Source organism: Polyergus mexicanus, unplaced genomic scaffold, assembly GCF_030449975.1.
Source record: "Polyergus mexicanus isolate NDT 795.1 unplaced genomic scaffold, iyPolMexi1.0 SCAF_13, whole genome shotgun sequence".
Lineage (NCBI taxonomy): Eukaryota > Metazoa > Arthropoda > Insecta > Hymenoptera > Formicidae > Polyergus > Polyergus mexicanus.
Genome location: NW_027223333.1, coordinates 9,686,429 through 9,713,699, shown reverse-complemented (window position 1 = coordinate 9,713,699; position 27,271 = coordinate 9,686,429). Strand labels below are relative to the sequence as shown.

The 27,271-nt window shown below is 32.9% G+C and overlaps 4 protein-coding genes across 9 annotated transcripts in view; 2 read left to right on the top strand and 2 right to left on the bottom strand.

The window, feature by feature from the left end:
• The first annotated feature begins 738 nt into the window (after positions 1-738).
• Positions 739-4,445, top strand: LOC138938580 (lipid scramblase CLPTM1L). Its single transcript, XM_070305670.1, has 8 exons — positions 739-1,421; positions 1,683-1,797; positions 1,892-2,115; positions 2,212-2,497; positions 2,569-2,757; positions 2,926-3,134; positions 3,215-3,466; positions 4,154-4,445. The coding sequence occupies exons 1-8, from the start codon at positions 1,168-1,170 to the stop codon at positions 4,245-4,247; spliced, it is 1,623 nt and encodes a 540-aa protein (XP_070161771.1). The 5' UTR covers positions 739-1,167; the 3' UTR covers positions 4,248-4,445.
• Positions 4,240-10,359, bottom strand: Sec5 (secretory 5). Of its 2 annotated transcripts, none has more exons than XM_070305665.1 (12): positions 10,341-10,359; positions 9,453-9,730; positions 8,806-9,106; positions 8,537-8,732; positions 7,945-8,446; positions 6,957-7,246; positions 6,629-6,813; positions 6,429-6,543; positions 6,064-6,342; positions 5,641-5,967; positions 4,888-5,072; positions 4,240-4,776 (listed from the first exon to the last, which is right to left on the bottom strand). In XM_070305665.1, the coding sequence occupies exons 2-12, from the start codon at positions 9,559-9,561 to the stop codon at positions 4,590-4,592; spliced, it is 2,676 nt and encodes an 891-aa protein (XP_070161766.1). In that variant the 5' UTR covers positions 9,562-9,730; positions 10,341-10,359; the 3' UTR covers positions 4,240-4,589. The 2 variants fall into 2 exon arrangements, with proteins under 2 accessions (XP_070161766.1, XP_070161765.1); XM_070305664.1 differs by lacking the exon at positions 10,341-10,359 and adding an exon at positions 9,849-10,330.
• Positions 10,360-10,983: 624 nt separating this feature from the next.
• On the top strand, positions 10,984-19,555 carry Pex23 (peroxin 23). Of its 3 annotated transcripts, XM_070305662.1 has the most exons (25): positions 10,987-11,218; positions 11,350-11,602; positions 11,725-11,907; positions 12,434-12,586; positions 12,674-12,766; positions 12,849-13,029; positions 13,101-13,324; positions 13,521-13,724; positions 13,845-14,029; positions 14,182-14,314; positions 14,442-14,668; positions 14,812-14,946; positions 15,030-15,186; positions 15,293-15,455; positions 15,536-15,639; positions 15,892-16,034; positions 16,125-16,473; positions 16,548-16,698; positions 16,868-17,067; positions 17,257-17,466; positions 17,543-17,644; positions 18,062-18,197; positions 18,425-18,616; positions 18,692-18,849; positions 19,190-19,555. In XM_070305662.1, the coding sequence occupies exons 2-25, from the start codon at positions 11,378-11,380 to the stop codon at positions 19,238-19,240; spliced, it is 4,059 nt and encodes a 1,352-aa protein (XP_070161763.1). In that variant the 5' UTR covers positions 10,987-11,218; positions 11,350-11,377; the 3' UTR covers positions 19,241-19,555. The 3 variants fall into 3 exon arrangements, with proteins under 3 accessions (XP_070161762.1, XP_070161763.1, XP_070161764.1); XM_070305661.1 differs by having other exon boundaries at positions 10,984-11,218; positions 18,425-18,849; XM_070305663.1 differs by lacking the exons at positions 10,987-11,218; positions 11,350-11,602 and having other exon boundaries at positions 11,818-11,907; positions 12,368-12,586; positions 18,425-18,849.
• The window catches only part of Slif (cationic amino acid transporter slimfast), a 12,982-nt gene continuing 4,971 nt past the window's right edge, over positions 19,261-27,271 (bottom strand). Inside the window, exons 1-11 of one of the 3 annotated variants that reach the window (XM_070305669.1) lie at positions 24,682-24,769; positions 24,404-24,605; positions 24,016-24,144; positions 23,650-23,910; positions 23,222-23,505; positions 22,895-23,132; positions 22,619-22,721; positions 22,362-22,525; positions 22,066-22,232; positions 21,816-21,924; positions 19,261-21,720 (exon numbers count right to left, since the gene is read on the bottom strand). In XM_070305669.1, the coding sequence (XP_070161770.1) occupies positions 21,599-21,720; positions 21,816-21,924; positions 22,066-22,232; positions 22,362-22,525; positions 22,619-22,721; positions 22,895-23,132; positions 23,222-23,505; positions 23,650-23,910; positions 24,016-24,144; positions 24,404-24,491 (1,665 nt within the window). In that variant the 5' untranslated portion in view covers positions 24,492-24,605; positions 24,682-24,769 and the 3' untranslated portion in view covers positions 19,261-21,598. Of the gene's footprint in view, positions 21,721-21,815; positions 21,925-22,065; positions 22,233-22,361; positions 22,526-22,618; positions 22,722-22,894; positions 23,133-23,221; positions 23,506-23,649; positions 23,911-24,015; positions 24,145-24,403; positions 24,606-24,681; positions 24,939-27,271 lie in introns of those variants that run through there. The other 2 variants (XM_070305668.1, XM_070305667.1) reach the window with 2 other exon arrangements.

Below are 27,271 nucleotides of genomic sequence, written 5' to 3'. Positions count from 1 at the left end.
ATAAATGATAAATTTTTCTGACTATCGATAAAGGTCTGTAGATAATTGCAATGAAGAGTGCTGACATTATCACATTTTATCTTTTAACCGTATTGAAGATCAATATGATTTTAATCATATATATATTTTATTAATAACTTATCCAATCATTTTATTTTATTACCGAAAATATGCAAATCTTTTATATACCTATAGTAAGAGAATAACAAATATGAAAATTTTATTTTACCAAATCACTATTTTGTTATCGACAATGCAAAAGATTATACATACAATAACGCATAGCGAATTTTTTCCAGTCACGCTATTCTGACGAGACATGAGACATGAAACTAGCCGACTTTGGCCGTGTTCCAAAATTCACTGCAAGTAATGGAAATCTATAATTACGTGAACTATAGATTTCCAATACTAGCACTGCTAGTCTAGCAGTGAATTTTGGAATACAGCCTCTAATATATGTTATCAGTAGAATCGATATAAATAAAAAATATTCTTCTCATATATGTATATAAAATTTTGAGAGTGCTATTGTGCATACTCCTTTCTTTTAATTGGAAATATCGTCTATTCAATATATTCGATATAATTTTGCAACTCTAAAAATTATATATAATATATACATTACATAACTATATTATCAAATTTTCTTCTATCCAATCTAACCTAACCCTAACCTTCATCCGCATTATATGGTATTGTATAAGTCATTGTAATACGCACGTACATACATTATACATACATATGCATATATCATACATACATACATACATGCATATACGTACTACATTCTACATCGCTATTTCACTTTACTTGTATGGTTACCCGTTATTGTTAATGGTCGTGTCGTCTGCTACGATTTGCCACGAAGGCAACAATCCGAATTTCATCTGGTCTCATCGGATGAACCAGAAGACCAAAGCTAACAATAAGACCGAGACCGCAGCCGAAGCCAAGGGTCGGGGGCCGAGGATACTGGGAGATACGATACGGTTGAACGCATGTAATATAAAACGTTTGTTCGTTCATTCTAGAACTGTGAGATTCGAGCAATTATCAAAAGATCGTCTCGGCCGTGCAGAAAATACGCAAACCATAATAATGCCGTATACATATATTTATTGTGATTCGTGATATACATATGCGACTCGCAAAACACTCGGCAAAATGCAGTGGCCCTCCCTCAGCGTTATCCTTTCCCAGATATTTTTAGCATATATCGTATATTCGATATATACCTTGTCGCTGCTGTTCGTGTCACCGGCCTGCGAAGACGGTAAGCCGTGTCTCAAGTCGTATCTAAGTGAACGGCCGCAATTGAATCTACATGTCTACAGTTCCATCAAGAAAAACCCCACGAGTAGAGATATCGATCTCGTGTACTCATTGCAAAATTTCAATTACAATCGAGCGCAAACTATGTATGTATTCTCACAATTACTTTCTAAACATGTAATCTCTCTTTAAGCGTCATCCCTACAAACATATATTGACTAACAATAATTAAGTTTTGACTCTAGACATTTTTTATCTCTTCTTTGTAGAAACAGAATCTAAAATTTAAGTACATAAATCCAAGTTGAGTTTAGATATTGTTTATATTTGTTAGGAATAATAGTCTTCGATCCTGTTTACGTCAAAGTTTAATACAATGTATATTTCTTTTCTTTTTATTCTTGCAGTCCAACGACATTAAATATTCCACGCGAAACGCGACGAAATGGAACATTGTTTTTACATATACTATTAGTTCCTACTTCCGCAAAACAGAGTAGGTCGTTCATCGAATTGCAAAAAGTAATTACAGTACGATAAAGTAAAATATATGGATGTTTTTTTATCCAGAACTTTCTGAAATTCTATGGTGTCCAATTTTAATGACATTTTACAGGATATATTTACTTCTTATACTACAATTAAAATGACACAATACATGGTACCTGAAGCAGAAGCATTCAAGCTGTTGGGCAAGAGAGATTCCAGTGTCAAGAAGACCAATGAGATTGCCGTACATCTAGTCTCGCACATCAAAAGTCGTGTAACTTTTACAATAATGACAGACAATATTATGCTCCCTGTATATAGCATGCCTGCCGAACTCATGAATTATATAAAGTATACAAATTTTATTATTAAATGATATTAGAATATATATATTTTACATATACAATGGATATTACAAATACATTATTCTCTGTTCGCTTATTGCAGAATAATTGCCAAACAGACATTCCTGCCCATCGTCAACTACGATTTCTTACAAACGCGACACCGGGATCTTCAACGGATTAGTTTGCAGAATAATACCATGAACGTCACGATAGAGTATTCGCCTGTATCTTTAGGAAAACTACGATTGGTGCTACATGTGCAGGCGACCATAGAGAACCTCAAAAATCTTGGTTTCTCTGACAAGGACATTGATGAAGTAAAGGGCATCTTTGCAGATACCAACATTTATTTATTAAGTGGTACTTTCTTCATCGCGGCTATACATGTGAGTGTATAATAAAGAATGTACTATTCTCGCGCCACGAAAGAAGCGACTCCGATTCTCTCGTGTTATAGTTGCTGTTTGATTTTCTTGCAATTAAAAACGATGTCAGTTTTTGGCGAAAGAAGAATAATCTCATAGGCCTCAGCAAATGGACCGTAATGTGGCGTGCATTTAGCCAAACTGTCATTTTTCTTTATCTTTGCGATGAGGGTTCTTCTTTACTCGTTCTTATTCCGACTGGTATCGGCACTGTTATCGAGGTGCGTATATAATAAATGCATTATACAACATAAATATTGACATATTATAGTATATTATCAACTCTCATATATATATATATATATAAATGTGATATAGTTACATATAGTATATGTACATATGTGTGTGCATTAGTTTATGCATATATATGTTTATTTCTTTGTCATTAGCTGTGGAAATTGAAAAAGATATCCAGAGTACAGCTAATTAGCAGCAATAACATTTTGCCAAGAATACAGTTCAAAACAGATGATATCAATGCAGCAGAGATAAAAACTAGAGAATTTGATGCTGAAAGTATGCGTTATTTGAGTTATCTGTTATATCCGCTAACTATCGCGGGTGCAATCTATTCGCTCCTTTACCAACCGCATAAAAGGTGAACGACCGCTTTTATCTAAAATAACAACTTTTTACGTTAGATAAATAAATCATTAATGAAATTGTTTTGTGTTATAGTTGGTATTCTTGGAGCATAAATTCGATGGTAAATGGTGTCTATGCATTCGGATTTCTCTTTATGTTGCCGCAATTGTTTGTTAATTATAAATTAAAATCTGTGGCACACCTACCATGGCGAGCGTTCATGTACAAAGCGTTTAACACATTCATTGATGATGTGTTCGCTTTTATTATAACAATGCCGACAGCTCACAGAATAGCATGTTTTAGAGACGATGCTGTCTTTCTGATTTATCTATACCAAAGATGGTAAATATATTCTATACATCTCTGTCCCTCTCTCCCTCCCCCCCCCCCTCTCTCTCTCTCACTCTCTCACTCTCTCTCTGTGAGGAAGGGAGGAAGCCTCGATAATGCAACCATAATGTGATACTAGGCTATTCGCACTGAGCGCCATTGAATGCTGAAATTAGTTGAGAAAGTAATGAAAAATAGTAAAAATCATAAAATAGAAGAATGTTTTGAGCATCGGCCGCCTCTACATATATATTTTCTTGCTAAATTTTTTTACTAAGTGAGTTTGGGGACAGTTGCTTCGGGAACAATTAGCACAATTTTTGTAAACTTGTGTTCAACTGCAAATGTCTGTTTGCGTTTGATATCGACTTTTTAATAGACTTAACAAAAAATAAATTACATATTTTTTTCCTAGTTCATTTCTTACGACAAGCATGAATCGGAAAATATCTATTTTCTTTTCTTTTGTTTCTGATTTTGTGATCTGAGATAAAACTATTATTGCATCGTTAATTCTTGGCAGGACTCAAATTCGCTCAAATCTATCGAAAATCTATCTTCATTATTACCTGCAGCTCATTGTCAGTGACACTCAGCGCGACCGCATTATAATTCTTATACGACCTTGATACGTATATGCATCAAAAAATAATATTTTAAAATATAAAAAAGATATTAATAAATACACATTGTCCGCAGGTTATATCCAGTGGATAAATCGCGTACGGATACCGATACGATTACAGAAGAAACTGTTGATCTCGTTAACAAGACGAACAAGAAAATAAATTAATGATTCTCCTTGTTTATTGTCATCATTTTTCTTCGTGGCCTATTGGAAAAATAACATAATTTCATACATCGACATGTTATCATGCGCCCACAAATAGTATTTATATCGCTAATATATGAAAAATTTCATTTATAATATATAGTTTTTGTTATAAAAGGCATAAATAAATTTTTTTTTTTTATATAAATTTCTTTACATCATCACCTGTTAACTTTTTAATTTTCTTACAATTGATTTTATAATAAATCTTGCAATCGACTCTTTTAATTGAATAAATCATAATCAATGAGTCAGTACTTTGCCCTTGGTGCATTTAATAACAGAAGATTTAGTCGTCATAAATTATACAGTAGTAACACGCTCGGGATCTGCCGTTAAATAACGAATATTCTCCGTTCCCTCATTTGCAAAACATGATAGCTGCAGTCGCATGCACGTTGTAATCTTTGATAAAAGAGCGTCTATTCGCATATGGTCTTCCTTGTTTATAGGTTGAGGTATCGCATCCAAAGCTTCCTCGAAGAAACTTCTATTTGCAAAAAAAAAAAAAAAAAAAAAAAAAGTTCAGGTTTTAATATAGATTCAACACACAATTTTCGAAAATAAAATAATTCTCGATTTTGTTGTATCTAATTTTTACTTTGCTCTAGTCGTGCTGAAGGCTTGCAGGGCGTTCCTCAAGAGTATTATATCTGTCCGAGCTTGAATAATTCCGGCCGGTCGAAACTGCGTAACACACGACATGAGTCGCGCAAGCTCTTCCGCTATAGTCTCTATTATGTGGGACAGAATTCGTTGTAATAGAACTGGCGCGACTCTGCGCACCTGCGCGAGAAAAAGATAATGTTTAAAATTTTATATATGTATGTATACAGGGTGTCTGATAATAATCGCCTCACCTATAATGTACGGTAGGTAGGCAGGCAGGTTAAACCGAGCAGGAAAGTCCTTTACCATTTTGCGATTTTCGTAATGATTATTGAGAAATTAATTTAAAAAGATCGACCAACTCGCGCAAGTATAAGCGCGGAGCGAGAAGAGACAACCCAAAAGTATGTGGTCGCTAAGTGCGCGACAAAGTTTTGGGAAAAGTGCTTTACAAATGACAACAATTACGTACAAGCGGTACATAACGATGATCCTAGCGTCCTAGTAACTACATATCAATGCCGCCCATATCAGCCTGTTCTTTCTCACCACACGGTAATACTCGCGCGAATTGGCCAATTCTTTAATCTTTTTTAATTAATTTCTTATTAATTATTGCGAAGATCGCAAAACGGTAGAGGACTTTCCTACTCGGCTTTGCCTGCTCTATCTGCACATTATGGGTGGGGCGATTATTATCAGACAGTATATGTTGAATTTTATTTGGAACGTGACAATTTATTACCTCCGCGTGCACTGCGATTAAATTCGCCAGTATTTCTTGGGCATACGGCTTTAGATGAGTCGGCTCTGTATCGAAGTCCCACTCCAAACCGCCTAAATACATGCTGGGCTCTATTGTACCGACAAGCGGATCGCAGCGGCGTTCTAAGTACGCGTCCAGAACGGCGCTATCCAATGTCTCCAATTGCGTCCAGTCGGAATTCCATCCGACCGCGGTGGATAACTCGGGATAACTTTGCGCTTTCAAGATATTTTCGATTCTTGGTAAAACGATATTTAACGTGTATCGTATATTGCTTAACGAGATTAAGAGACATTGCTCCCATGTCTGCTCCATAAAAAATTTACAGATATTGTATGCAAAAGAAAAAAATAATTGATGTTTTTATAAATGTAAGCACGTCGCGCTATTTACATTACTTACTGGTCCTTTATGTTTATTGGTTTTGCTTTTATAACCAGAAGGCGAGCCGATCAATTGCGAAACCGATGTTTCATCGCTGTCCATAGCTTCCTCGCAACCGCTAAATGCCAATTGTTGTAAACACCGCGTGAACGATGTAAATAACATCTTGATGGTATTATGATAGAGAATCTGGTGTGCCGGATTATTGAACAGCGGCCCTTCTCTCGGGCCGCAAGCAATTACCATTTCACGTGCGTGCTTCGATATCTCCACAACTATTTCCTCAAACAAGTACGGCTATTCATAGCACAAAACCATACATGACGACATACTGCTTGGATATATAATAAATTCCTAATAAAAACAGAAACTTTTAACTTTACCAGTTTTGTAACACCACCATCCTCGTTCAAGTATTCTATCTGCCACGTTTCCTCTCGATTCAGAGCTATTATATCATTTGCTCCTTGCTTGAAGAGAGCAATCAAACACTGTATTCTATAATATACAAAAAAGAGACAGATTGGAATTATATAATGAAGAATTTAATTGAACTCTTAAGTTGTATAATTTGAAAATGTACCTTAAATTCAATATAAACAACCCGAAAATATCGAGAGCTTCACTAGGCAAATCTAAATGTATCAGAGATGCATACATTTGTCTGACACAACGTAATATATGTAAAAGCCATTTTGCATCTACATCGTGACTGCATGTATTCTTCATGGTCTCCATGGCACGCTGCATACTGGATAAAACTAAATTCTGTGTGTAATGGGCAATAATACATACACCTTAGATGTAGCAAAATATTTAGAGGATAGAGAAGTCTCAAAATTAAACAATATTTGCACATATTATGTTTTCCATGATAATTAAAAATAAATTTGGATGTAATGTATACGCACTTTAAAATGACTTTGCTTTTCCACATCTACTGCTACATGTAGCTGTCCAGTGAAATAACTCTGTCCCAACCTCCATAGATCTGGCAATTGTCCGACCACAATATCGCAAATTGTTTCGATACACGAGATTTGTGGTGGTAGATTATTACCATTAGTTTTCTCCGATCGTAAATGCTTAATGTTTAGCGAAGTAGACTTGGACATCTTGTTTGTATCCTCACAATTAATTGCATCTAAATGCTCGGGTACAACATTGATAATACATTTTTCTAGATAATTTGCATGTGAAACTGGAAAATAAGTTTTTTTTTTTTGTTTTTTTTGTAATATATACAGGGTGTCCCCAATTTAAATGGCAAAACTTCAAGAGCATATAGGGGACCGAAAGACTTAGACAAGAAGTCTTTTAGAAGTTTGCTCATTTTTGTTCCATTTTAGAGAAAATCGCAAAAATTTAATCTCTCATTGTCAGTTGCTCTCCTGAATTGATTGGCACCGAATAAACTTTCTGCTTCAAGGTTCCTTACATATGTAAATACTTAATGTTATCCTTTATGGTGTCAATCAATTCAAGAGAGCAATTAAGAGACCGAATCATAGATGCAGTGCACCAAATATCACTAGAACAATGTCTAGCTGCAATTAATGAGGTCAGTGCTAGATGTAATGCTTGCATTGCTGCAAGAGGGCAACATTTTGAATAATATTTGCATTAAATAGATGATAAATAAAATATAAATAAATAAGTAAAAAAACGAAAACTTGTTTTAATTCTTTTTTTTTGTGATTTTCTCCAAAATGGAGCAAAAACGAGCAAACCTGTAAAGGACTTTCTGTCTTAGCTTTTCGGTCCCCTACACGCTCCTGAAGTTTTGCCATTTAAATTGGGGACACCCTGTGTATATATATATATATGAATTTGTTTCAAATATAAAAAAACTTTCTAACAACATCAGTTTTAGATAATGTTTATTTTGGATTTACGTACCTATTGCATCCCATGCTGGATCACCTTCGGTATCGAGATTGACAAGATTTCTAATAATCTTCTTACGCTCCTCTAAGTTGAATGACATCTCTTCTAATCTTTTACGTAACAGCACTTTAAAATTACTAATTCTATTATCAATTTCTTCCAATACCTTTCTAAAGACATCCACCTCTGTATTTTTAAACAGATTCTTAACTCTGGCATAGTCATTAATCACGAGATCATAGTTGCCGCGTTTGATATTTCTCTCAATGTTTATTGGCATACAAAAAAGAAATTTATAACGTTGCATAACAGCCAGCGCGTTTCGAGTGGCGTCAGCTCTGTCCTTTCTCGCTAATACATCGTCGAATAATTTATTAGCCTCTGACATAGATTGCCTGATAGCTTTTTCCAATTTCTCTGTAGGATCACTGCCGTAGCTTCTCATGTCTGCTTCAAACTGATCCTTTAATGACATTATTGTATCAAGTTGCTCCATTACTGCCCCCACATTGGCCTATTAAATATTCAATTTTGGTTATATATAATTAATTATATGAGTTTCGAAAATTTTTTTAATTATCAATAATCGATCTCATTTATTTACTTTCAAAAATGACAACTGTCCTTCCTTTTGGGAATTGACTTTTCTTCTAAGGTAAGCCAAACCAGCTTTTAAATCTTCCAAAGTTGTAGCATGATGATGTTGCAATAAAAACCATCCTGGATGAAACTTTTCATTCGTAAGATCCCCACTTCCATCCCCAAAAAGTTCGATCAACTCATCCTCGGGAAACTTTTTACTTCAAGATAAAATGTAATTTATTATTGTGAAATATTATCAATAACTTATATTATCATAATTTAGATATTTACTCATTTGCCTCTACACTAAGCCCTAAAGGGTCTTCCTGTTGATAATTTGTAGGCGACAATGCCCTTCTACCCCAGCCTAAACTCTGCATAGGAGCTTCTTCTACCCATACAGCTGACTCCTTTATAGGACCTATAGTTTCGTGGTAACCACGAAACTGGACTGTCGAAGTTCCCTGCCCTCCGCTTCGTGTTGTCACTATTATATCGCCGCGACCTTTACAAGGTCCTGACCTCGCTATAATTTTGTTCGACGACTTCCATTCAGCCGAAAGCAGACAGTCGCATCCGCATATCGTTAGTCCTAGAAAAATTAAATGAATATATTGAAGCCAAGCATTAATGTTCATGCACAATTTAATATTTAAAGTACAATACAATCTCAAAATTCGCTCCAAGTAAAAAAACGAATTTCTTGTTTATGTCTTTCTTTGATTGATCTTTGATACAATAATACGATTCATATGACTAGAATATACACTTAGATATCTAAGAAATTATGGTATTAAACTTTATGGTTTTATTCACATTGATATATATTGTAATAGATTGACAGTATTTGATTTTTATACGAAATTACATATAATTAAAAATTTTTTTCCTTTTTTATTTTTTGACAAAATTTAGTAATTACAGCAAATAGCACTAGCCTATAAGGTCCTGAGCTTTATTTCCTAAAAATTCTCCGCGCATTATCACTCGAGTGCCGGGTGGGCCTTCTTTGGGTGATATTCCCGTGACAACGGGTGGCGGTCCCATTCTAGCAATAAATATGATACAACTCGATGCAGCTGAGAAGCAATCACTGATATGCACACATATGTAGCGTTCTATGTTTTATAATTAATCTTCCTCTTCTTCTTTTTCTTCTTCTTTTTTAAATGGCACCTGTCCTCAATCCTCGGTCGAAGATCAATACGGCCAGAACCTAGCGTATAATATATACGGAAGTGGCGTTAAGTGGTAATACAAAGGCGTTAACAGAAACAAAAATCCTCTTAGAAGAGGAGAAAGTCTAAAAAATAAGATCCAAACAAAGGACACACGCGCAACCCGCCAGAAACGTCCACAATAATTAATCTTCCAAATTCCAAATTGATGGGTCGACAGGCGGTAGACGAGCGACGAGCGACGAGTGACAAACGCCGAACGACGAACTACGAACTACGAATTGACGATTGACGATTGTTGATGATTGATGAGTGACGGGTAACGGGTGACGAGTAAACATAAAACCAAAGAGAATTGGATAGAGTGGAAGGTCCCATAAGAGTGTATAAATGTGTGATGTATTTTTGCGTATACAGTTTTCAATGCTCTCTCATGAGTCTGATGCCCTAACTATATCTCCTATTCCCGATATTACGCGATATAGAATTCATATTGCTGGAAGCACTCATTTCATGCAGTCAACGTCACTTTTTGATCAAAGTGAAATGTATTACATAATAAATTTTAATAGTTGCGATCGAATTTGAACAAGAAGAGGCTAAGTAATTGGGCATCAGAGGCAATAGATGGCATTGATCGCTGTATACTGTGGCGACAGCCGATCAGCGAACGCGTCAGTGCGTTCGTGCGATTGCAATACTGAAAATTTTGTGCCTTGGTAACAGCCGAGTACTGACATCTATAAAGCCCGTATCAGACTACGCATTGAAGATTTTGAAGATTGAAATTTGACCAATCAGAATAAAGAAATTTTAGTTTCTTTTGTTCTGATTAGTCAAATTCCAATCTTTAATCTTCAATTTTCAATGCATAGTCTGATACCGGCTTAACCGGACTTGATGAAATTAGCTCTAAGCTCCTCGATTATGCGCGCATGGCGTATGTGTCGAAAAATCTCAGGATTTATGGGATTACTGCATATCATCTATCACCACTGATCGCTGCATAAATACTTATTTGATATTTATCTGAGAAAATATAGATCAGTGTCAATTTTCGAGAGATCTATATAATTTTCTTTGATATTCCTATATATAAATATTAATATAATGATGATTCTATAGTTTATTTATTGTTAGTAGAGTATTTCATACACACACAATTACTTTCTTATTTTTAAGCTTACACAATTATGTATAGGATTTTAATATAGAATAACTGAGAATAACATAAATATTACAGTTAAAGAATTTAGAAGATACACAAATATTAGAGAGAGAAAGTTATGTGGATACATATACATTTGACATTGAAAAAAAAAAGATAATGTAATATAGAAAAAGGACAATAATAGTTTCCGAAGAACGATTAATTCCTTATTAGATATCGACATGTGTAAGCCTATGATAACTATATTCTAAAACTATATTCCTTCATGATGTAATGATTGATGAAATGTTATAACGACCATTAATATAAAACGATAATTGTCAGAAGGAGAGAGAAAGAGAAAGAAAAAGTGTTGGTATGTATTTTACAATAAATTAAATCTACTACAAAATTATCACACGTAAAATTTTTTGTTGTTGTTAATAAAGCTATCGAGATTGTATAGTAGCTTGAAAATGCAGATTGTGATAGAAATTTTGTTTACAGATAAATTGCATTATACATTATATTTAAAATGCCAAGTTCATATTTATATGCTATTAACAACGAAGGGCGTGTATTTGGACTATCGACATCTGGAAATATGTGGCGTGAATTTATGTATCTAGGACTTGAATTTAAACAGTTATCGGCTGTGCCACATTTTATGTGGGCGATTGGCGGTGATCGACAAGTTTATGTTCATGTTCATGGCTTAGACATACCAATCAGAATTAAGGAGGAAACTTATGAGAATGAGGTATAGATTTGTACATGTTATACTATCGTGTATCTGCGCAATTATATAAAAATACTCTACTCTGAATAAGTATACAAATTACAAATGAAGAAATAAAACAGATTGCTAACAATATATTCTAGCGATGGTTGCCTTTGGAAGGTTTCTCCGGAAGGTTACTTCCAACTGATAGATATAATTTTTCAAATCAAGATGGTACAGTTGATCGTAGTAGAGACAAAGTAAAGCTGCCATCAATGGCATGGCAATGGGAAGGTGATTGGCAGATAGAAACAACATTGGATGGCCAACCATTAGATCATGATGTAAATATAATCTCTAATGCCACCTATTTTTACATATTCTTTTTTTTCTATCTTTAACTTTATCTGAAAATCTTATAACGTATATAAAATTATCGCATTGTTTCACTGTAAAATGATTGAGTAATTCTAACTTATACAAGTTGACTTATACAAGTAAATACAGTTACCAAATGCAATTCCAGCATAGTAGTAGTTTTTGTAATGCAACAATATTCGTCCATTTCTGAATGAGAAAAATCTTTTTTTTTTATATATTTCTCAATAATTTTGTACTCGTTCATCAAATATAGGTTTACGCAATTGCATTTTTTTAATATTTCATGCATACCGAGGACACAGAGCTTTCGTAACCAATCTTTGTAAAAATCTATATAAAATTATATATTTAAGATATACTTGTTGTGCTTGTTCCAAACGAGCGTTATGTTTTTTTCATAAAGTTTTGTTTATGTATGTATAGATTTGTTATCAGTTGCCCACGACCAAAGAGAATCTTATGATCACAGAGATTCTGATATTTTGATAGGGATGGACATACGCAATTGATTTTCCAGCTACATATACTACGAAAAAACAGTGGAAATCCTGCGTAAGAAGACGCAAATGGGTTCGTTATCGGAGATATAGCGCAATGAATTCATGGTGTGCTATTGCACCTCTTCATAAAGATCCAACCAAGGTAATAAAATGCTAAAATAAATTTTTTCATGTGTGACAATACCCTTAATTGCATAATTAAACCAAGTAATATATTATGCGACTTTAGGAACCTTTTATTGATGTAGCCGTGGGTGGAAATCAAATGCCTGGAAGTAACTCTGGAAGTTTAGTAGTCTGGGCGGTAACCGCTCACGGGAGGGTATAATTTTTAACATAGCTTTCTTCGTATAGATATAATTTAATTTATTTTGAAAATTAAATTATTATATGATGTTATTTAGGTGATGTTTCGTGTTGGGACTAGTACAACTTGTCCTGAAGGACAAAGATGGAGCTGTATTAAATTGGCAAATGGCTATGAAGTTTGTCAAATCAATGTTGGAGTAACTGGTCTTGTTTGGGCTGTACTTACAGTGGGCAAAGTATTGATTCGTATGGGCGTAACGAGAGACAATCCAATGGGTAAATAAACAAACATGATTACAAGGTATAGTAATTATGTTGACACAGTACAGCGAATATATGTATTAAAGGTGAAGATTGGTCAGAAGTGGAACCTCCGCAAAAGGACTTGAGATTGGTACAAGTTAGCATAGGCACTGATGCTGTATGGGCTGTAACACATGATGGTGGAGTATGGTTTCGAAAAGGTGTTCAAGGCGAAATAAGTGGCGTTTGTGAACAATTGGCTACTGGTACCGGTTGGGTTGAAATGTTAAGCAAAATGGCACTGGTATCTGTTGCTTCAAACGATCAAGTAATAATTTTAATTCTTAATTTATATGACAAATAAAATTGTATATTGGATATATGTGTGTGTGTGCGTGTGCGTGTGTGCGTGTCCGTGCGCGTGCGTGCGTGCTTGTGTTTCTTTTTTGTTACACACATACATGCACGCATGCACATAAAAAATGCAGATATGCATTTTATGCGTTTTTTTATGTATTATAAAGGTTTGGGCTATTGGCTATGATGATCGATGTTTGTATTATCGTACTGGTATCGCACGCTCCGAATTGACGGGAAAACGGTGGAAATTAATAAATGCGCCGCTTCAATTGAGTAGAGCAAGTAGTAATGCTAGTTTATCGTCTAGCAACAGGCATAGTACTTGTGGCACGCCACAACAGCAACGTCATCAGAGTTGGAGTTCCTTGGTAGAGAAATACACACATTAGTGCTCTCTATATATCACTTATATATATTATTATACTTATCATGTATAATAAAATAACCGATAAATGGCATTTAATTGAATTTGGATAATGTTTATATAGAATCGACCTCATAGTACTGGCGAAGGTACAATGTTAATTAGAGAATGGGAGGAACAATCACGTTCGGCGCCAACACCCACGTCTTTAAAATTGTGGCAACGTACCGGGGACAGTGCGTCCACAAAAAATGTTCAACAAACATCTTTTCAAGATATATATTTAAATGAAGAGAGGAAGAGAGAAAGGTAAAAGAGTGCGCAAAACGGTGATTTACAATATTATAGAAATGTTAATGTCATTAACATAACGAAGTAATATAATATATAATGATAAAAATTTTAATATAGTTTTTTTATATTAATCTCTATATTTAATTTTTAATTTTGTAATATTGCAGATCTGCAAGTTCTATGGATGCAGGTGATTTAAATGAAGCGAGTGTTGCTAGTATAACTATATCTAATGAGTCTTTAGCAAAAAGTGGAGAATCGATAGTCGTTTCGGGAAAAGGAATGAGCAGTACTGTTAAGGTTAAAATATTTTTAGGATCGAATAAAGTATACATATTAATCAAATGTGTAATGGAAAATTATAAATATGAAAAAAAGAAATTATATAACAATTGTCCTTAATAGATATTAATTTGTCTCTTAACAGATTAATCCTGCTGCTTGGAGCCCCGTACATTCTGTCGGTTCCATGGTGGGTGTTGAAGCACATCCAGAAACAGATGGAAGTGTATTTGATCCAGATTTAACTGGAGATTCTGGTGTGTATGGTGAGGATGAAAATGCAGGCATAATATATTGGACCGAGTGCGACGTGCTGTGGTACAAGGTCGAAGCGGGGGCATGCTTCGTCGATCCAACAAATCCACCAAAATGGTAAAACTTATAATTGTAAATATAAGTTGCATAAAAAGATCCTTTTTTGAATAAGATGTTTAACATAGGAATATCTAAGTTATGCTGTGAAAAGAGAAAAAGAGAAAAAAAATTGTCAATTTGTAATTATTTTGATTGAATAGGATTGCGGATGGTAATGGTACAATACAAGGGGAAACTGGAGAATTATGGAGAATATGCATTTTGGATGAATTAAAGGCGAGATTAAAGAAAATGTCATTTGATTCTTCAATGATATATGAGAAAGCGGTTGAAAAGTAAGCAGAATTGAGTGATATTGAGATTAAATATACAATTTTTAGTGAAAATGTTTTTTTTATTTAACTTAAAATTACTATAGATTATCTTGGGTGAAGAGTGGTGACGCAAAATGTAAAATTAAAAATGGAAGTTTATATGAAGATTGTAAGATTGAACTGGAATGGATAAGTAGTGATATTGGATCATTAGATTCTGGGACTTTAATAATATTAAATTCGGACAGTATAACAAGCATAGTATGTTGACTTCTACAAATCGGAAATAAATTTATAAATTTATATGAATTAATAAATAAAATTCCAAACATAACATAATTTTCACATAAATAATAATATATTGCAGATACAATTTCCTATTTCGGAAATTACATGTGTCGTTTGCTGCAGTGAACCAGGTAATCCAAGGATAGCAATTTATACTCCTAAATTAAAACGTTCAAAAGTAATTAGATTACAATTTGCGAGTGATACAGAAATGGAAGATTGGTTGGCGCATTTAACTTCAGGTAAAGACAGTATTATTTGACGACAAATGACAATAAGTGAAGAAATATGTGCAGACATCTTTTTTTTTTTTTTTTTGTAGTATCTTGCCAAATGAATAATGTATATGGTAGACCTGGTCCAAATTCTATTTGGAGCACAACTGCGTTAGGTGACGTGTATGTATTTGATCCTACAATTGCAGAGGTAAAGTCTGAGATATGTTTGTAGAAATGACAATATCAAATACAAAGGATTAGGGGCTATGCACAATAAAAGGAATAAGAAACAGAGAATAGAGAACGGATACATACACAAGCGTGAACCGTGTATATGCGTAGAGCTCTGCGCATTACATGAACACAGTTGTGTGCATATGTGTTCTCTATCCTCTGTTCCTTATTCCTTTTATTATGCGCAGCCCATTACTCTTTGTTATTTTAATATTATTATGTGTAGGAATGTCAATTATCTGGAGACGGATATATACAAGAAATAGATATAGCTGGTAAAGATATGCCGTTTGAAAGTATATTACAAAATGGTTTTGGGTATGGTAGTACCTTAAACATTACAGTATGCGTTCATGATGATGCTGACAGGTAAATCAAACAACTACTTTCACATTTTTCATGTAAAGAGATTGTAGATGTAAACACACACGAGCGTTAATAATAATAACTTTATTTTAGGTTGTCTTTTAATCTTGTCTGTTATACCACAACATTTGTGAAGCAAAAAACTATAATGGATAGTCATGATGTAGCTTTGCATTTTAATCCAAGACTCAAAGAAAATATAATTGTACGGAATACATATCAGAATGGTCAATGGGGAGATGAGGAAAGAAATGGAGGTAGTCCGTTAAAGGCGGGTTGTGATTTCACGTTATACATCATTTGTGAAGAACGCGGTTATAAAATCTACATTAATGATAGCGAATATACCTTTTATAGCCATCGAATATCTCCGCAAAGTATTACACATTTGCGTATTAAGGGATTGCTGACTTTATGTAATATTACATATAAATCCACATTTGTAAGTAGTTTTGTTATGGTGATTGTGTCGTTAAGATTATTGGCACCGTTAATGAATATTTTGCTCCTGGACAGGTAATTATTGAACCTAGCACAATTTTTTGGAGACAAATTGGTGGACATTTAAAAAAAGTTGAGACATGTTCTGTAGGCGTCACTTGGGGCATCGGCTACGATAGTACCGCTTGGGTATACACAGGTGGTTGGGGAGGCACATTTCTTAAAGGTATTTTATATTTAGTTTTTATGATAAAAATATGTTGTGCAAAATAAAAGGGGAAAAAAAACTATAAGATTATTGCAAGACTGACACTGAGTACAATAGATATCTAATTCGAATTAAATTTGTATTTCTAACTTGGCACGAAATGTTAATGTCGAAAAATATTATAAAGGCCTGGGAACTAGCAGTACTGGAATAAATACAATGGTAGATACCCACAATTATTATGTATACGAAAATCAACGCTGGAATCCAGTAACTGGATATACCGCACATGGACTTCCAACAGATCGTTACATGTGGAGTGATGCAACTGGACGACACAAACGTACGCGAGAACATACAAAGTTATTGTCAATGCACTGGCATTGGGTAAGTGGAAATAAAAAGAGAAGAGAGGAAAAGAAAAAAACCGTTGTTTTGAAAGTAAGAGAGAACTGTATATCTATGCAATCTCTTGCATATTATTCTTCATATGAAAGATATGATACATAAAAATAATATTCACTATTGTAACATTTTGCTTTTTTTTACTTTATAATCTCTATCGATATTTTAAAGATATCAGATTGGATTGTCGACTTTCACACACCCGGTGGCGTTGATAGGGATGGATGGCAATATGCTACTGATTTTCCGTCACAATATCATGGTAAGAAACAATTTACTGATTACGTTCGAAGAAGACGATGGTTTAGAAGATGTCAATTAACAACCAGTGGACCCTGGCAAGAACTAGGAAATACCAAACTCGTTGATGTCTCTTTATATGTATGTCTTTAACCTGTTTCAACTTTAAATCTTTCAAAAAGGACGCATCTTAAATGTTTCTTGATTAATTGTCTAGGCGACTGGAAAGTCTGGCACGGATGGTCCTATTCATGTTTGGGCAGTTGCCGCAAACGGTGAGGCTTTATTCAGACGAGGCGTTTCGGAATCTTGTCCAATGGTATGATCACTTAAATTGTATTTATGATAGGAGACACATAACACTCACGCACACGCACGCACGCATGCATAGATATATATACAGGGTGTTCGGTAATAGCCGGATTACTCACACAAACAATTATTTTCTTTATACTAATTGAAGAACGCCCCTCCCAATGCTTCACTACGAGCTTCTACTCGCGCGGGTTGGCCGATAAATTAATATTTCATTAATTATTATGAAGATTGCAAAATGGTACAGGACTTTTTTACTTGGTTTGACCCGCTCTATCTGCACGTTTCATTTGGTCATTTACTGTCGGACACTCTGAATATGTATACATATATATTTAAATTATTAAAATATTCAAGTAATAGGTATAGCACAATACACTTTTTTAATAATTCTTTACAACATATTTTATATATTAAATAGGGTGTATCTTGGGAACATATACCAAGTGACCAGCCTCTAATTAATATATCAAGCGGTCCATGTGGACAAGTATGGGCTGTTGGCAAAAATGGTTCTTCTTGTTGGAGACTAGGCATCAGTGCTACAAAACCGACTGGTATCAAATTTACGAAATATTATCATTAGAATATACATGACAATTATTTTTTTAACGGCTTGTGCAATAATTTAATATATATTTAATTCAAATTTTTCTTGTCCTTTTCGCTCTCTTATCTTTTTTCCCTCTTGCCCCCTCCCCCTCCACACACATACACACGCGCGCGCTCGCTCGCTCGCTCACTCACTCATTTACTTGAGATAGACAACATTTTGTTGATGTAGGTGTACAATGGCAGACTGTCGAGCCTCCTTCAGGAGCTCAATTAAAGCAAATTTCAGTAGGACGTGATATAGTATGGGCTTTAGATACAAATGGTAGATTATCAGTGCGCCGGGAAATACAATCCAATGTTTTCCCTGAAGGAACCCATTGGCAAACATTACCCGCTATGCCAAACGATCCGATTCATATAGGTATAAAAAATATTTTCTTTTTGTACAACTTTATTGTGTATCATTATATCTTGAAACTAAATTACATGCTTGTAGATATGTCGGTATTAAATGCAAAGCAAGGATTCCGACATGTATCCATTTCGAGGGAACAAGGACAAGTTTGGGCAATTTCAGGAGCTGGTATTATTTGTCGAAGAATTGGTGTTACTGATGAAAATTCAGCTGGAACCGGATGGGTGACTGGTATAGGGGTAAGAAGCAGAAATTTTTCAAAATTTCTGATTTTAGATAAGGAAAATGGTCAATGTAGCATAAAATTATAATAAGATCCAGAATAGAAAGAATCATTTAATAAATAGAGATTAAAAAAAGTACATGTGCTTAATATTGCAAGTAATATTGATAAGGATAATATTACTGGTCTTATTTTAAAGTACATGTAATATTGAATACAATTGATATTTAATCTAATTGATAATCTATCAAAAATGTGAAAGAATAATTTTTAAAATTCTGTGATATATTTTCTCTTGTAATATCACTTAAAATATCTCATCAATAAGAAATAAAATCTCGATTTATTCCTAACAGGCAAACTGGCAAAATGTAAGTCTTGGAGGGCTTATAAATAAAACAAAGTGATATCTGTATGTATGCGACAATTTTACAATATATTGTAGTAATATAAAATATGACAATTTTGTGATTGCCTTGTAAAATATGGTATATGTGTATACATATATGTACATTATACAGATATATGTCTCTATGCCAATTTTTAAATAGTAATTATATCTGTAGGATGAATTATGTATTATGTACTTGACACTGATCATAGAAATTTTTGCTTGAATACAAGAGATGCTCTAAAGAAATTGAGATGGATAAAATAATATATGATACACACACCACACACACACACACACACACACACACACACACACACACACACACACACATGCAAAAAGAGGGTTGATAAGTAATTATAACGATACTTGTAATGTTATCGTTATCGTTTTTGGGCAACTGAAACAGTAAATGTATTACAAATTTTATCTGTAATGGAAAAAATAACTTTGATACATTTTTTTGGTAACGAATTCAACGGTTACTTTTCGAAACTACCTGTATGATTTTCATGCAAACAAGTACACATAAAGAGCATTAAATTCTTTTAAAAATTAATAAATAAATATATTAATAATCAATAATTTTATTTTAAATCAGATCATATAATTCTTACAAATTTTTACATGCCAAAAATAAATTTGACTTATCAATTAATATATCACGTCAGGATTTTGAAATTTCATAAAGTTAAAGGTGCAAAGAAAGCTATTTTGGTCACATTTACGAATTTTGATAAAAGAAAAAAACACTGAGAACTTTTTTTATTTATACTGACAAAGTTTGGAAATTTTAAACAGAAAATTTATTAGCAATGTGGTTCCTGACAAGCAAACAAAAATTTTTTTCTCTTATTAAGACAAGATTAAGATTCTAAATTATTAAAATTCGATAGCGATATCAATATTGAAATTGTATTACTTTTGTTATATTTTAATATAAAAAAATGTGTAAGAAATATAAATTTTATTTTTATTGTGTAATGTGTTATATGTAACTTGGTCTTATATAATAGCATTTAAAAAAAAATTGAAATTGTAACAATGTTACTTTTTGAATAACAGTAGCAAATTTCTTTTATAAAGTAACTTTCCCAATTTTACATATACGAACATCCTATGTATGTATGTATGTATGTATATATATATGTGTGTGTATATATATATATATATATATATAATAAAATGTCCGGAGTCAATCGCATCACCCGTAGTGTGCAGGTAAAATTGAGGAGAAAAGTCCTTTAATATTTTGCGATTTGTGTGTGCGTGCGTGCGTGTGTGTGTGTAAGTATAGTAAAATTAAAAATATTTTATATAATTATTTTATAAATTTTATTTTGTGATATGAATGTTTCAGCGATCTTGGCAAATTTGAAATATCTAAAAACTCTTCATTAATGTTTATGCTTTAAAAATTTATATAAGGCCATGACCGTGACTATCTATATTAATCAATGTGCTCAGTGTTACTGTCTTCTTATGAAATAAAGTCATCAATTTTATTTTATGCTACATATAATTAATATCTAATATGTTGCAATGATGAAGAGATTAAATGATAATGCATTATTATAATATAAGGCTTTGTTTAAGAAAGAATCACTTTTATAACTAATTATACACAATTATATTACCTATATTATATTGACTATTCCACTATTCCACTTATCAATGTATTGATTCGACGTCATTCTATATTAACATATTTGTGTCCTACTTTGCCAATGTAAAGAGCACAAGCTATTTCTATTTTATAAATAAATATCACATAATATGAAATGTGCTCTTTTATTATATAACACTATTATTATTATAGTAATACTATTGTTAATGATATATAATATATATATATGTATATTATTTTATCATTGAATATTACAAAAATATATAAATAGTGTTATATTATTTCGTTATTGTTATGAAAATACAGACAAAATACAGATATTTTTTTCATAAATATCTATACAGAGAGAGAAAAACATCGAATGATAAATATATAGGTACGTTCAACTGAAACGTTTTCAAACTGAAAATGGACTAAGGTCGTTATTCCATAAAAGTCTCAGCCTCTATGTTTTATTTAAACGTGTACCTAATATAATTAAAAAGTTAAAAAAAAGATGATATCCAATTACAAGTTCAGAGAACATGATTGAAAAACAATAACTGAAATAAAAGACTAATATTTTATATGTTATAAAATTTATCATTAAAAAATATTTTTCGATTAATTATTACAAATGTACATGACATTAAACATTTTGTGTGCGTCGGTTAATTATACAAAATTATTTTTAATTACTATTGTTGTACGTTTGAATAGTTAAGACGAACGTATGTGCGTGTTTGTATAAACACACAAACTTGAGGATCAAAATGATGTCACTATTCTAAACTTTTCCACGTACGTTTGTTGTAATTTTTTGTTTCCTGCCTTATCTCTTTTCCCTTGCTCGCTGTGATTAATTCCGTAAAAACCATAGATGCAAAAACCTATAAGAAATCAGAAATGGAAATTTAACATTTGATCAAGCATTGAGATTAATTCTGTCTTTGAATTTCATAATTTTTTTTTACATCGGACTTACCAATTAATAACCAAGTGGCAAATCTAATCCATGTAAAGACGTCTAGTTGGAACATTAAATATATATTTATAAAAATACTGAGACAGGGAATAAGTGGAACGAGAGGAACCTATATATACACAGAAATATATTAAACTGTGTGTATATGAGAGAAAGAGATATCAGAAGATTTTGCTATATAAAGTGCCTATATAATAAAATAATTGTATTCTCGGTACGATTTTTTTTTTTTTTTTTTTTTTTTTTTTACCTTGAAAGACAATTCAGTCTTTTGTATCGGTTGTCTACCAACCGCGGCTAAATTCAAAAGAAGAACAATCACGAATACAACTAGTATCACAGATATTGCCACATTTCCTGCGAGTAGGTGCGCGCTCATGTTACTAATCAGAAACGTGATGATGCATATAATGATACCTGTAATGATTAAACTTTGCATATTACAAATGGTTCCTAGAGTTTAAGACATATCTATAAACATCACATTTATCACATTTCAATGTACCCTATAATATAATAAGATACAATATTAATCTGCAAACTCACAAAGTAAGGCGATGCCAATATTTGCGATCCTATTAGAAAGTTCCGTTGGTTCCTTCTGATTATGCAAATTAAATAATTCCTTAAATATATTTATAGATGTAAATTGATAATCACTCATTAGCGGTATAGCAGGAGCGTTGCTAGAGTTTGCATCCTTTTGATATCTATAAGATAAAAACTTATATGTATATAAACACATTATATACTATATATATTATAATCTTACAGACAAAATATTTACAAAGGAAAACCATTACCTTAATATCAAAACGCATATCGCTACTATTGTATACGCGAGTAAAGTCCCGATGGACATCATATCAATCAACTGCTGTAAATTGAAGACAAGTGTCATAAGACCTAGAACATAGAGTAATTTCTATGAAAGTTATTAACAGTAAATTAACAAGGATATCTTATATCTTGATTTAATTTTTTTTTAAATTGCTACACATACGCACGCATACAGATATATATATATATATACACATATATGTGTTTGGTTCTTTTTTCAAATCTAGATTTTCACTAACCGCTAAGTAAACCAGAGAGTACCGTGCCCTGTATAGGCGTCATAGTTTTAGAATGCACTTTGGAGAGAGTTTTGAATATTATCCCGTCATTAGCCATGGCATATAATACACGCGGTAAAGGAAACATAGCGCCCAAGAGACTAGTACATAATGCGAATACCGCGCCTATGTTGACGATCCATTTAACGACAGGCCATCCGATCTCATCGAACGCATGTGGAAACGGCGCGTCCGCATTCTAAATACAAATTTTCAGTTTCTAAACTCGTGTATTAGACGATTCTAATTTCTAATTATAAAGTTTTACGTTATTGATATAAATCATACTTGAGCGTAATAAGGCAGTATCATCGTAAGGACCGTGGAGATACCAAAATACGCTACGAATATAATAATCAGGGATAGTACGATCGCTAGAGGAATGTGACGCTGAGGATTCCTTGCCTCTTCGCCAGTGGTAGCAACGGTATCGAAACCGACGAATCCATAAAAACATTTGGCTGCTCCGATCATTACTCCGCTGATACCGAATGGCATAAATCCGCCGGTTCCGCCATTTTTCACGGAATTTGGAATATCCTCGGATGCAATGGACCAATTTGACGAATCCGCTATAAGCACATTTAATGTTTAATTACACGCGCGATCGAGAATTATTTCCAAAACTGCAAAGGGGAGAGTAACGCACAGAAAATATTTGAAACGCAACTGATCTAAGAAGATATAGAGATATGCGACTTAACTTACCGGCTTACCTTTTATCGACCCTGCGACAATAACGATCGTGATCGTTGTTAGATTTATAATGGTAAATATGTTGTTTAAGATGGACGACTCCTTTACTCCTATGCACAATAGTCCTACTAGTAGCATGACCATTGCAAAGGCGAAAAAATCAGGATACTCTGATAGAAAGGAGATATCTATGGGCATAAGGGAACGCAAAGTTTTACCCATGGCATTTCCTATCAATGCATCAATATAATTACTAAGCCCACGAGCTACGCTCGCTGTACCTACGAAAAATTATTTCGTGATATATCGTACGTCGTATGTACAATAAATAAATTATTTTTTAGTAAGTAAGTAAATTGATTTTTTTTTTTTAATTTCACACTCACCAATTACGTATTCTAGAATTAAATTCCATCCTATCACGAAGGCGATAAACTCTCCTACTGTTACATAACTATAAACATATGCTGAACCGGCTTTCGGCACTCTCGATGCAAATTCCGCGTAGCACATACCTACAATGTATATTTATGTGTGTCAAAACACAAATATACATATTATAAATGCATATTATAATATATATTGTTTTACATTTGCGCCAATATTCGACATCTTAAACTTTGGTACAAATTCTTTAAATAAATTCTCATATTCTCCGATTACAAATTTGTCGATTTTTAAAGTGACGACTTGTCGTTGACGGAAGAATAATTCTTTTATCAATATTAATCTGCGTATACAATAGAGGCTTGTTATATACGTGTATGATATTACATGTTTGAGATATCAAACGCAGATTTGGCACCAATTTGTGGCACAAATATTTTATCGCATCATACAGAAGCCAAACGTAACATGACATTAATACACCAGATAACTTAGAATCTCAACGCCATTCTTCGCATCTACGGATTGTTTACAAGTTGAAAGATTGAAAGATTCCGGAATGGCGACTGTTTTAGAGATAGAACATATTCTACAAGTACAATTTATTTTATTATATATGTATTACATATATGTATTTCTAAGGATAATTGCAAGATACTTTTTACCTGCGAAAGCAGACGCGATGGCAGCTATGAGGAAAGAGAGACAAACGGCAGGTCCAGCAGTGTCTTTGGCCACGCTTCCGGCAAGAACGTAAACGCCTAAACCGAGAGTCGCACCTACGCCGAGTGCGGTCAAATCAAATAGACCGAGAACCCGTGCCAATTGTCCACCTTTTACCGCTTCGTTCTCTTCTTCTACGCGCTTTCGCGACAACGTTTTCCATAACCGATTCATCGTTCCACCTCGATTCCTTTTTCACCTACATACATTATTTCACATATATCAATCGAATATTGTAAATTATTATTTTAAATTACTGTTTTGCATACATCAGAGTGCATAATATGCAAATTAATCCATTAAAAATATAATAAAACTATGTAAAAGTACAATATAACAAGATAAAGATACAATGTGCACGCACGCATTCAACACACACATATACTTTCTCACACACAGGTGCATGTTCTTTTTTCTTTCTCACATATTTTTAAGACATATATGTCGCTATCTTATGCATAATTCAAGAAATGCGGCATTTCTAACAAGAATTCTTGCAAAACTACGTTCTTGCAAAATGATGTTGTGCAACGGCACCAATTAAAGACCAAAGAGGCGAATCGGCAAAGAGATGTGAAATAATATCAAATTTGAAGAAATATTCTTTTCCCGCTTATTGTTAATGATATTTTATGTGTGCGATAGTAAAAAACTTATGTCAAGATATTTCACTTATCACAGCTCCTAATTAGACAAGAAATTTATTAATAAAATACATCAAGTAGTCATGAAAATTCGGAACACAGAAAAAACATAATTTAGAAAGAATAATCTACAAATCTCAATTTTTATAAAAATATTAGTAATCAAATCATGCGCAAATCTGATTAAACGTTGTTGCCATTTGCACAACATATTCGACCTTGATGTTACTTTCTCTTCGTTCGTTTTTTTTCCCCATACATTCCATCTTTTTTTTTTCTTTCTTAAAACTTGGTGTCTATTAATATACATAAAACTTAATATTTTTCCAACAATATAATATACGTAGAGCTATTTATAATTTATAAAAACTAAAGATACAAAGACAACGAAGCTTCAACAACATTCTCGCGATACATATATAACAGTAATCTGGGTATAGAGATCTGATTTGAGCAACGAAAATTTGTCTTGCGAATATGTTCTAATTTAATTTATCATGTGCTTTCAGTAAGCACAATACGATTCTTTCTCAGTGCGCGAGAAAAATCTTATCTTTTTATAACAGCAAATGTTGTAAAAATGTAATCTTATTGTTAGTCATTGTACGATACAGTCATTACAGCCATATAGTCAAACTTTATGTCTAGATATACTCTAATTGCAAAAGCGATAAATATTGTAAGGATAAACGCTCTTATAATATATAAAATACATTAGCAACTGTTTTAATAAAATAATGACATGTTTGCATCACATAAGTATATCGTGCATTTTTTTTTGTTAGAATTTAACAATTTTGATAAGGTCACATCTGTGTGTGTGTGTGTGTGTGTGTTATGTAATTTTTTTAGTATAAATGGAGGAATAAAAAATTTTATTAAAACATAATACACACACACACACACACATACACACATACACATATATATGATTAATAATAGTAAAATATGACAATAATTGAAACGCGACTGTGTGATAAAAACATCTGAAATATTTATACAGATATATCGCAACTTGATATTTTTTCCTATATTGCAACATTTTCAGACATCGAAACGTCCCAGTTCCTAATACATGTATATATTTCAAAATAGTATATGTATATATAAAAAAACTATATAATAGTATATAAAATACATCTATAATATCTGACTTTTTTAATTAAAGTCTGAGCACACAACTGATAATCGTATAAAATCAAACAACGTACAAGGTTCTCTTTCTCGTCGCGTTTATAAAACGCGCTTGCCTTGAATAAAATCGTTTAAACCCGAGAGAGCAAAAATGTATATTATTCTGTCTTTTGCTCACTTGATTTCACATCAAGAGTGGCATATGCGCATATGCACAAACGGATTAGATTACACCTCTAGGAAAAAGGTGTTCTATTAATCTAAAAAATCAATCAAAATAAATTTTATCTATATTTTTCGAATAAAACGCCACACACACACACACAGAGAGAGAGAGAGAGAGAGAGACATTTTATTAAAAAGAATAATTTAATCTACCAAGTTTAATGATTAAGATTAATGATATGGAAGGTAATCTAATTATTCTGTTTATAATAAGCTACTTGCGCATATAATTTATATTGCCTTTATCTAAGGAAAGTCTTTAATCATAGCAAACGTCTACTTGAATTATCTATCGAAATACAAATCGGGGCAATTTCATATATATTCTTCTACCATCAAGAATCTTTTGCTACATTTTCTTTTTCACAGTATCATTATTTCACACCATTTATTCAAAATATCCATTCAAATATCGTAGAATAAAATTTTTTAAGATTTTTGATTTTTCTTAGATATTCTTGTTCAAAATTCGAATTTTCAAATGCAACTTTGAAACGAGTTTAATATATTGTGTATACGCGTGTTTTTT